Source organism: Emys orbicularis, chromosome 11, assembly GCF_028017835.1.
Source record: "Emys orbicularis isolate rEmyOrb1 chromosome 11, rEmyOrb1.hap1, whole genome shotgun sequence".
Taxonomy (NCBI): Eukaryota; Metazoa; Chordata; order Testudines; family Emydidae; genus Emys; species Emys orbicularis.
In genome coordinates, this window is record NC_088693.1 from 15,491,768 (window position 1) to 15,504,193 (window position 12,426).

Below are 12,426 nucleotides of genomic sequence, written 5' to 3' on the forward strand. Positions count from 1 at the left end.
GAGTGATCCTGAAATTAACATTATGCCTTCTGGTTATTTGAATTCTGGAAATTCCATTTTAGAATTTGTTAAGATGCTATAGAATGACAGAAGGGAAAAACCATTATCGCAGCCTGATAATAACTGAACAAGAAATAAAATACTCCTTAGAATGATGTTTTCCTAGAAAACAAAAATACCTGCATTATCACATCCTAGAATGGATTTTTGTGAAGTAGACTGCAGAGGAGAATTAAGTACATTTTGGGGGAAATTATTTTTCACTGTCAGTGTTTCTAGCAACAAAAGGTTGCAGGCATGAGTGGTAAGTTGTTTTTGTTCTTGTTGTTTAGTCATAAAATAAAGATTTTACAGCAGAAAAGATAGAAAGGAATAGGAGGAAAGAGGTTTCTAGGGGGACGATAAGCATTTTCCATTGAAGGTAGGTTTACTTTTTTCATTCCAATGAAAACAAAATGTCAGTTTTAAAAAGGAGCCTTGTCAATTTTTTTTCCCAAAGATAAACACAGAATAAGAAAGCAGGCTACCATGAAGTTGTAAAAAAATGCAAAATGCCTCTGTGCAGACTGCATCTGCCAGTTGAATGCAAATTAAAATGTAAAAGTGTCTGTGCAGGCTGTATGGAAATTAGATTGGACAGTGTCTATGGGAATATTCGAGGGTGAAAGAAGGATGGAGGCAGAAATTATTTTGCTGAAGAAATCTTAACTTGAAAGAGTTATAGAAATAGGGGGAAAAAACAACAAACAGACCTTTCAATCACTGTTGTGTCATAGGCTCTGCTGCCTGATTATTCAGTTTTATTTTTGCTGTGGGTAATAGACAGTTCAGCTGCAAGGTACTCTTTCAGACAACTTGTTAATTAGCATGTATATGATACATAAATCTATTTTCAAATTTACATAGGACCTACCATATTTATGTAACTATGATTTCAGGAACTAAGCTTGGGATAAATTATTTTTAAATGGTATGTCAATAAGTTACCTTTGGTTTTTCATTCTTGTGTGTCTTGAGTAAACAATTTAATTTATAAAAGAAAACTACAGCATACTTTAAAAAACGGATTTAACATCTGATACCGCTAACTCTGAAACAATAAGCATGAAACCCCGCTTAATGTCATGAGCTGAGTGGGAAAATACCACTGTCTTGGCAGGATTTCAGTTTCTTCATTAGTTGAAGTACAAAAGCAACGGGCACTGAGCAGTTCTTCCTATTTATATGTAACGTTTAGAATGGGCTTTCGAAAAGCGTTCAGTGTTGGTCTAACTGCTCCCATGGAAGTTTTACTATTGACTTCAATAGAATCAGATTTATACCAATGGTGAGCTTTTAAGGAAAATATTATCCTAAATGTTCTTAGTCAGATAATTTTCCATAAAAGCACTTGTCTAGCTAATTATGACTCGACATTCAGTTCTTCATTACTTTTGACTATTTCAGAATTGCCCACCCAAACGTTCAAAAATTATGAGTCAGGCCCTCTACGTAACTCCTCCCCGCCCTGCCCCTAGCCCGGGCCCTCCACACTCTCCCCATCCCCTCCTCATGATCCACCTCCCTTACCTGGGGGAGGGGGGGCTCTGTCCTCCTCCCACTGCGCTGGAGACTTCGGAACCGCAGCAGCAAAAGGAGCAGAACATGGGGCCGCTGGGCGGCCCATTGCCCGCAGCTCCTCTGGTGCAGCTGTACCACCCCCAGCCCTTCCATGCAGGGTCTGTACAGCAGCCCACCAGAGGAGCTGCGGGCATAGGGCCGCCCGTTGGCCCCATGTTCTGCTCCTTTTCCTGCTGCGGTTCCCAGAAGAGCCCTGTGGTTTAGGGCTCTCCCAGGAACCGCAGCAGGGAAAGGAGCAGAAAGCCGGCAGTGCCTCCGGCGGCTGTATTGCCCCCAGCCCCGCCCCACCTAGCCCTGTCCTCTGGCGGGGCTGCTGCTGTACAGACGGAGCCAGAGGAGACGCAGTTCTGTGGAAGGGCAGGAGGCAGGGCTGGGGATTCTGCTCCTTTCCCCACTGTGGTTCCTGGGAGAGCTCTGAACCACAGGTCTCTCCCAGGAACCACAGCAGGGAAAGGAGCAGAACATGGGGCCACCAGGCAGCCCCATGCCCACAGCTCCTCCGGTGCGGCTGTACAGCCCCCAGTCCTCTGCTCCGGCGGGGCTGCTGTACAGATGGAGGAGACCCGGCATGGAACAGCTGGGGTGGTACAGCTGCGCCAGAGGACGTTCTGCTCCTCCTCTTTCTGGTACACAGTATCAGCTATAAATATCTTGGTGGTACAGCGGACCGGACCGTACCACCCTACTTGCACTGCTGGATGTGGCAAAACTCCCAGTGGCATCAGTAGTGTCAGACAAGGGCTTTGGAGTCTCTAACTGCTACTAACACAAATGACATTAATCATTTGGGCTGTAATTCACCCCTTTGCAGAGGGACAGGACATATCCTATGAATCATTTAAGTCCCACTTACGCCCTTAAAATAGGACTTAAGTGGGGTGCCAGACCTTTACACAGGGGTGAATGCCACTATTGGAGCACAAGAATGGATTGTTTTTGTGTCCCTTTTCAAATCTATTGCTATCAAATGTCTCTGGTTTTGACATGGATGGACTGTATCAAACCCCCAAAGGGGTATGGTATGAAAAAGAAGTCTGCTGTGAGAGCCATTGACATGAACACACAATCTATTTCAATACAAATGGGAATGCAACGTACATCACCTCTCTTGCCACACCATTTCTTGAATTCATGGACTTTTCCATCTGTTGTAGCTACCCACATGCTGAAGTATATATAAAAGGACTACGGCAGATAGAAACTACACCTAGCCACGATTGCAGTGTGGAGTCAGATCCATTATTGCACACTCCACAATTAGAGGTGGGCTTGAGCTGCAAAATTTGCACTGCAATCCAATCTTTCCCAAAGTGCAGCAGCATTTGGATCCAGGGTCTTGATTCATACCCATCTCTGCATACAATCAGCTTCTGTTAATTGTTAACCTGCTCATATGCAGCATGCCAATAATACTGCAGAAGTGGAGCACTGTAGAAGGACTCAGTATCTTCCACTGCTACCCCTTTTAACAGGATGCAGTGTCTCCCTTCCATGACCCCCACTGGCTGGTATGGAAAGGAGTAGGGACCAAAAACCCAGAGCCATGAGCACAAGCCTCCTTGCATCCTACCTCACCTGAGCATGGGTAGACACAAGTGAATTCTCTAACAGGCAAAGCATTATACATATTTCACAGCCAGCAAAATCAAAACACACACACAGATAGGGTGACCAGATGTCCCGATTTTATAGGGACAGTCCCGATTTTTGGGTCTTTTTCTTATATAGGCTCCTATTACCTCCCACCCCTGTCCCGATTTTTCACACTTGCTGTCTGGTCACCATACCACAGAAGGGCCATATCCAATTACATGCCTTTCTCTGTGTCTTCTAGGGGCATGTCATTTTGCAGCAGCGTTACTGTATTTTCAACAACGAAACAGGAACAGTGAGATTGAAGTGAAGGAGTTATCTAATAATTCTTAACTTTATTTTCTGTACTTGTACCGGAGCAGCATCTTATGAGTCTGCGGTGCTAGCAAGGCTGAGAATGATTCAGAAACACTGCTGAAGTTCATCATTGAGGTGCCATTTAAATAGACAGAAGCTATCAATAATATACCAATATCATTGACCTTAGTGGGTAATTTGTATGCCTCTTGCAATTCAGTCACATACACCTCAGACTGTCTGGAGAAAGAGGCAGCTCATCATCTCTTTGGTATATTACTGAAAGGAGAAGAATCTTTTCATCTGGGAGCTAAAGCTAAAGCTTTGGCTCTCGTTAAAGCTTGGAGGGAAATATGTAGTTCTTATCACAGTGGCTATTATTATTATTATTATTTATTAATATTATCACAATGCCTAGTCATGGACTTCCGTAACACATTACAAACTCCCTCCCAATACAAGCTCATGAATCTAGCGCAGAATATGAAAAAGTATCATAATAGCAAATATGAATTAGTGAGGGGAACTACAGCTCAGAAGATAAATTCTATCTATGGAATGCAAAATTAAATCAGTGGCAAAACAGTCTCTTTTGCAAATGGCGAAAATCCACTGAAGGAAAAAAGAACATTTTGCAAAACTGACATGAAAACAAAATTCACCTCAAATTCCTTTTTTTGTGAGCAACTTCTCACATGGCCCTGTGTAGCGGGGTGGTTACCCCGCTCCTGCCCTGAAGGGCTGAAAACAGCCCTGGGAGAGGGCTGTGGCAGGGGAAAAGCTGGGCTGATTGGGGAAGCAGCCACAGCTGTAGCCAGTGCAATCAGGGCCCAGCTGGCCCTTATAAGAGGGCTGTGGGCCAGAAGGACAGAGAGACAAAGACTCGCTCTCTAGCTTCTGAGAGAGAAGGACCTGGCTGTCTGGGAAGCTGAGGAGGGTACCTAGGGTGGAGCAGTGCTGGGGAAGGGCAGAGGGAGCTGGGGAGCTCCCGCCTAGCTAAGCCCCAGGCTGCAGGCCGAGTTAAGGGCCCACAAAAAGGGTACTGGGGCTGCAGAGGGGCAGCCCAGGAATCGGCAGAGGCAGCTGGTCCAACCCCCCTTGCCGATGATGCGTGGTTTACAGACTGCAGTCTGCCCCAGTGAGCGGGGGCTAGATGGTGACTGGCAGTAGCCACTGAGGCAAAGTGGGGATAGGGGGTTGGGGGTTCCCCTAGGAGGGGAGGCCCAGAGTAATGGGGTGCTGCAGTGGGCGGAACCCCTGGGCAAAGGGCACTGGGGTCCGGGAGGGACACGGGGGCCAGCGGCAGGCGAGACACCGGCCTGCAGATGGCGCTCTGGGCTGGAAAGAGCTAATTCCCTGGACAACCAGCAGGAGGCGCCGCTCCGGTGAGTCTCACCCCGCTACCAACCACACCCTTCATCAACAGTATGAGATCAGATACCCATAACAATCCCAAGCAGTGGTGTCACAGAAAGCCAAGCACTCCCCCCATCCCCATTCATTTTCCCCGCTAGAGCCTATCATAGCTTAAAAGCAGACCATACATTTGCAACTGTGCAAACCAATGCGTTTACCACTGGGGAAAAAACACCAGCAGAAAAGATCACATTATCAGAATGGAATCATGTGATAGACTGAAATGAAATACAGATAGTACTGCAAAGGCAACATGACTATTCTTTAAACAGCCATCAAAAATACTAAAGGCCAGATTGTGGCTTTTAAGCTCTGAGTATTGGAGATGCAGAGCTGCATCCAAGAAATGGAGGAAAGGTTGTGGTTCCATACTGCTCCTAGCACTCCTGCAGGGAGGGAGATATCCTCATCCATTGCTTTGCCATCCCTATTCAGGAGGTTTAGAGACGGATTGAGCCATGGCCCATCTTCTCCCCATCCCATTTTTAGAGTCCTGGTCCCTGAAAAGGAGCAGCCCTTGCATTCCCCATAGCACAGGACTGCTGTGGTCAGTGAAACAGCAGGTGAAGCTTCTTGCTTGTTTCTCAGCTCCTATATGGCCTGTGTTGGGCAGTGGGAACTTACAAAATGTTTAGAAAAAGGGGAAACTCCCAGAAGACTAAAAAGAGCTAGGTTTTCACAAAACACCACCACAAAAAGGGCAGAGACTCATTTTCATTCCAAAGTGGAAAGAATGAAAGAACTAACTGGCAGGAAAGCATGAAAAACACATAAAAGTTATATAGATAGTTCATTTGTAATGATCCCCACAAAATTGGCCTTCAGAATAACTTCAAATGTAGCCAGATGAAAAAGACTTCTGGGATGTGCTGCTTCTAAACAGGGTGTAATAAAAAAGGTGGAATCTACCATACTTTTTTATACTGCACCGTGTGGCAATGCACTGTTTTATCACTTGCAACAGACACCGATTAAAACTATAACATCCTCTGCAACAAATGAAAATTCCAGAAGAGAACCAATCATACAAGAATACTATCATGCTGAAGTCTTAGACAAATACCAATAGTTACATTTTACCTCCCTAAATTCCGGCTACTGTTTACACGAGTTACAGCATTCTTCTTCACCATTGTACTTGCCCTGCTAAAAAAATTGCCACTTTCCACCCTATGGTCTGGGATCCTGGTATCAAATCCATGTGATGCATAGACGTGCTCAGTTGGCTTGAGTGAGGCCTATCTCTGGCACCATTTCAATAATGGGTGGAGAGTTTTCTCTACATTACAGAAGTATAAGCAGACATGTATAAAATATGCAACACTTCTAGGAGAGTTAAGTTATTCGATGTCTACTTAGGAATATACAGCCTGATAATTTTTTTCCTCTGAGTTTAGAAGAATCTCTCTACTGGTTCAGTTTCGCTATATCCACTTACAGTTTGTACAGTTTTAAATGACATTAAATAATGAATGCTGACATTTAAGATGCATTATCTACAGATTTTGAAAGAATGAGGTTAATTATGTTCAAGAAGAAATAAAGAATGATTATCACCTCTCATTTTATTACCAACATTAAATGCCTGTGTCTTTACTCCACTTAATCATTTCCTGTGTATTATGAAGGACTGGATCATCCAACTTTTTTAATGAGTAAGGTGAACCATAATGAAAAAAAATCAGAAATCTGAAATTTAAACTTTGATCTTAATTATATAGGAAAGAGCTAATAACCACACTTTAAGGCAATTATTATACACCTCTCTAATCTATTGGCTACACTGTATGTATTATATTTGAAGGCAACTGAGTGTGAAATGTATTAGTAGTTTAAGAGGAACAAATGGAGGAGCAGACAGTGTTATAATCTATTTAGTATTTTATGGCCTATGCATCCCAGAGGCAACTGGCTACTGGGTGAGGCCTGTACATCTACTAGATAGCCTGGTGTTCTGACCCCATATAAATTTGAACAACAGTCCTTTGCACTTCTGTCTAATGGTCTCAATATGCTTTACAGCCATTAAGGAATTAAGCGTCGCACCATCCTTAGGATGAAGGTGAGTCTTACTGTAAGGAAATTTAGATCCTGATCCTGGAACAGACTCTTTGAGGCTGGGCTCTGTGATGTATGGAACTTAACTGAATTCAGTGGAATACTGTGCAGGTTGAGGGGTTGGCCAGCACAGAGTCAGTTGCAGGACCGGGGCCTTAAACATTAACGCCAAAAGTTTCAAACCTGGCCGCCTAAGTTTAGAAGTCTCATTTTAAGCACCCAAGTTTGGTCAGAGAAATTGAGTGATTTGACCAAAGTTGGACTGGAAGCCTGTGACAGCGGGAATAATACCTAGATCTTATGATTTCCAGTTTATTTATTACTTGAGCTACGATTTTGGGATAGGAGTTTTACTGAGCCATCTACAGTACAAACACAGCATAAAAGATGGTCCCTACCCACAAAAGTTTACAATCTAATTTGGAGCCTCAGTCCAACATACTTTTTTCTGAGCCAGTAATGAAAGTCACCAATACTAAGAATAGCTGGATCAGGTACCGGGCACATGCATGACATGCAGGGCTATAATCCCCTGCAGAAACCATGGAGCTGCTTTGTAGGGACTGCTACAGCCCAATGGCTGAAGTAGAGTTCATGCGGGGGGGTTACATGCCACACAAACCCTGCCCAAGTAGTAAGACTGTGAAGCATCAGCATCCTGTGTGAACCTAATTGTGCATCTAAACTTGCTGAAACCTTGGCCCTAGAGATACAATAAATCAGCCAACTCTTGCCTTCCCTCTCAACTGCTCCTTTCCCCATTCTTTCTGTCCTTCCCCTTTTCCTAAATTCACTTGTATACTGCAATCCTGTTGACATAAACACTTTAAACCGGTTTATATCTACAGAGAAAATATAATTCTAATGACATCTCAGTCATTCAAACTGGATCAGGATCAGAGAAGTCATTTGCTTTGCAAAGAAACAGACAGAAAGAGATAACACTAACCATTGTTATTGAGGACTACAGTGAACATTCCTTTTTTCCCCTTTCAGTTCCTAGGTGGCTTGGTAGTTAGATCACCCCTTTGAGACCATGGACACGGAAATAAGTGTGGCTGTTCAGGAGTATGAATGGTTCCTCTGGTGATCTACCACTAAAATAACCACTGTATGGACACTCCTAATATGTGTGCAGAAGGGACAAAGTGACCCTAAGTCAGCCACAGAAGTACCACTTTCAGAAGGTAGAATGTCTGGGAAATGACATCACACAATCAGCCAATCAGTGTTACCTGAAACAGCCTGATGTCCTTCCTGGAAGTACAGTACTGCTTTTTGGAGGTGGTACTTCTGGTAATGAAAAGAAGCAAGATGTCAATTTTGAGGTTGTCTGGATGGACAAAATACCTAGCTTGCACACAGGCTTCCAACCACACCTTGCCTCAGAGCCTGGAACTATCCAAAGTCTGTATGAAACCCCTGGGCTCACTCCTGCAATGGTCTCACAGACAGAATCTACATTGACTTCAGCATTCTCAAGTCCCATTTTGGGTCATCGTTAATTCTAAAAAGAGATTAATTTAGTGACCTCAATGTAGAGTTTGTAGCAAACTGGGCTCAGAAATATCACCTCTTTCTCTTCAGGTGGTGGGAGAGTTGAGTCACATTAGATGAGCCAGAGAAGGTCTTTTCTGTCAGATTTTCAGTATTGATTTTTCATTACCATGTAAAGGGATTTCTAAAAATAACTTCTGTTAACATTAACTGAAAATTCAGCACTGCAAAAGAAGGGGTTTCACTGAGGAGAAGCAGAAATTCAATATTCCAGAGGTAGAAAGACCAAAAATTTCTATGTCTCGCTAAGGTCCTTTCCCTCCCATTTGAAAACATCACAAAATAATCATTTTATAGGCATAACTATCTGGTCACATTAAGGTATCACTGACAGCCTGTTCACTGGAGACCTATAGATTTCTAACCCTGATACCATGCAAATCTAGAACTCAAACCCTGCCTCAGTACCACTCTTGGGTGCTGAAACTTCTGGGGGGAAAAAAATTAAAACTCTCTCCAGACATCTGTCTTTATAGATGTGAATAATGCTCAGTCATAGTAGCACCTTCTCTTTTGCCTTCCTCAAATTTGTATTAACTTGTAGCACAAGAATTAAATATATGTTGAAGAATATTTATTTACTCAGCTTTTTGTAAGTCACTTTTTAAGCAAGTTACATGAAAGTCCCTGAGTTCTCTTATTTACAGAAAAACAAGTTTTTGCAACGGCATATGATACCAATTGTGCTGGTGTCAAATGAGTTTACCCCTTGACCCCCAAGAACAACTCCCTACAATATAAATGTGCTCAATCATATGCACTAGCAAGTATACACTCTCTCTCTCTATATATATATATATGTCTGTCCTCTACTCTCTGAAGAAGAGGTCACATTTTACATCAGCCATTAAAAAAGAGATGCATCCACTAGTCTAACTGAAAGATAGTCCAGGAGCCCAGTTTTCAAATGTAGGCACTTAAATGGAATGTTCAAATGACATATTGGGCATTGAAATTAGCACTTACTGCCTGTTTACCTACTAATGCATAAGAACCGATCTGAATGCTCAAGTGCAGGAATTCTGGACAACTTATTTAGAGGCTCATGCTTGCAAATTAGGCCTTGTGTGTATAACTATAAGTATCTTTGGAGATTTTCATTAAGCAGAAGACACTAGTTTAATGTATCCTGTCCTAGTGCTCATCAGGGATTACATTTTCAATACGCTGCATAGGGATTTCGCTGTGTACCCCTCCATTCATTTTAATAGGAGTCACATTGTTAATTCCCTACACACAGTACTGATGGAAAATCTATCCCAAGACTGTAAATGATACAAGGCTGTAAATGCTGTATGCAAGTGGTATAATACAGGCATTAGACACATGGCTTCCATGTTTGTTAACCAGAATTTGAAATCCAGTCTGTGGGGCTCCAAGGGAGAATATATACCTGGGGTACTGAAAACATCAGGATGGATCCCAGAGTCAGAGTGTCCTAACATGATTAAGGCAAGAAGGGGAGCTGTTTTATGACCATTTTACTGTGTTCCTCCATGAGGAAATTACAGTACGTAGTATTATGTGCACTTTATGTGCATTTTACCAATGATAAAAGAGTTAGTAACCACTGAGATGTGAGAAAAACAAATATGGCTAATTAGAAATACAGGGACAAATTATGTCTGCTCCAGTGTGGGTATATGGAGAGAGGAGATTGTGTGTAATGAGAACCCTTACCTTAGCTCTCCTGCACATAACACTACAGCCTTAACACTATAGCCCTCACTCCCTGGGCAAAAATGGAGTGTGGCTAATGCTGATAGAGATATTGATCACCGCTGACATATCAGGGTGGGTTGGAGATATGATCATGGCCTTGCTTCCCTCCCCATGCGCATACATCCTGTGCATGAGTAAGCAGAAGGAGGCTGGCTCTGAAAGAAACATAGCTACTTTATTTCTATAGGCATAGCATGGGCTGCCAGTGAGTGCATCTGTCCTCCCATAGTCTTTCCACTGACTTCGGTGGGCAGTGGATCAAGCCCATAATGTCTCCAGCAACTGGTGCTCCAGTATTTTATCTTCTCTCTGCTATTCCCAAAGCAGTTGGGCTCTAGAAGTCTTAACTGACTTCTAGGCAGTAGCTATGACTATCAGTGATAAAAGAAAAAATTGTACAAAAAAAACCTTACAGTATCTCTGCTGATGTAAACAGGCATGGCTCCATTGAAGCCAGTGGAGCTACTTGAGATTACACCAGGTGAAGATCTGGCCCCTCACATATAGCTATTGATAACTTGAACCATGTTTATATTGAAAAGCTCACAAAACAGGTTTTTATTAGACAAGACAGAAAACAGCATCTTCCTGATAACAAAGCTTTTAGTTTACCAACTCAAAAGCTGTGTTATAAGGAAAGTGATATTTTCCCTACACTCCCTCCCCCCCCCCACATATATTTTACAACTGAAAATACAGAAATAAATCCTCTCTTTATACCCCCATTTATCTACTTTTATAATTTTTAGTAACCCTAAATAGATACTTACATTATTAACAGAACAGCATACTGGTTTCGATCTGTGAAATCCTTTGGAAATGACAACTGTAAAGGAAGTTCTTTTAAGAAAAGAGCAAACCATTAAAGGCGGGTAGTTACACAGATGCAAAATAGTAAGATTTGAAGAAAGTTTTTTCTGTGTTAAAGGAACATTTTGCTAAAATTACCATAATCCTCAATGTGAAGCATTTTTATTTCTGTCCGGAAAATCTTTTTCTTTAAAATAGTTTCTTTCAACACAGCATTATTTTCCAATATGTAAAATTCTGTCGGAAACAAACAGGAGGAATCAGGGTGGAAAAGATACAATGAATCACCATACAAGAGAGAAATCAAGATACCAATAATTAAAGAAAAATAGACAGATATACAATATTAAATCTTTTTATAGTTTCTTTCTTTAAACAAGTTTTATAATGTTCCTACTTTGGAACTCAAAAGCCAAACTACCAGCTTACTTCACAATGTGCAAGGGAGTATTAATAATTTTCTCTTCTCTGTTCTGGCTTCAACAAGCTTTGTCTCCATTAAACATCCAGGGCTAAATTTTGCCTTGTGGTGCATGGCAGGTGGTAGGAGGAAAGAGCAATACCCAGTCTCTAACCTTCATTACCCACTCCATTTAGGACCCAGGCACAATGCAGATATTAGATATTAGCATACCTGATACATAATGGGAGTGTGGATGGTTGTACAGGAGATTCTACGATGCTGAGCAGTGTTCTGTGTTTACAAGAAGGCAGGCATACAGTCCCTGCCAAAATGGATGCCTGACAGTAAGCAGTGGACTAGGACTGAGAGAGCACATGATGCACCTATCACCAGCAGGAGTCAGGAGCTTGCTATCCTTAGCACCTGTCTGTCCAGTGCAAGAAAATGACCCAGAACACCTTTCCTTGGTCATTACCTTTCTGTATTCCTCCCTCTCCCACACTTCAGTGAGGAGCCAGGGCACAATTTGGCTTAAAAGCCAAAGCCAGATTTGAAACAACTCTTTTGCATCCTACTGTTCTTTTTTATCCTCCAATCTCACTCCCTTAATGTGGATATTTGAAATCGTATATCCTCATTTAGGGAAACAGGGGATAATCTAACTAGAATGTTAATTCTGGGCAGTCAACCAAAATTTTATAATTATAGTGTTAGGATATAATAATTTGAAGTAATCTTTAATCACACTCTTATTCTTTTATTAATAGAGGGGGATTATCTAATCTTGCACTGAAACATTACAAATAATGTATCTCATTATTGGGTTTTGTTGTTGTTGTTGTTGTTAATGGTAAGCACTCTCTCTCTAGACCTACTGCCTTGTCTTCTTTCCATAACGTTCTACATAAATCCCACTCACATTTATGCTTTGTTTCCTCACAAATGGGAAT

At 42.1% G+C, this 12,426-nt stretch overlaps 1 protein-coding gene across 1 annotated transcript in view; it reads right to left on the reverse strand.

The window, feature by feature from the left end:
* DPP10 (dipeptidyl peptidase like 10) overlaps nucleotides 1–12,426 on the reverse strand; it is a 440,672-nt gene that overhangs the window by 11,759 nt on the left and 416,487 nt on the right. Inside the window, exons 18-19 of the mRNA XM_065412943.1 lie at nucleotides 11,212–11,310; nucleotides 11,034–11,103 (exon numbers count right to left, since the gene is read on the reverse strand). Of these exons, the coding sequence (XP_065269015.1) occupies nucleotides 11,034–11,103; nucleotides 11,212–11,310 (169 nt within the window). The remainder of the gene's footprint in view (nucleotides 1–11,033; nucleotides 11,104–11,211; nucleotides 11,311–12,426) is intronic.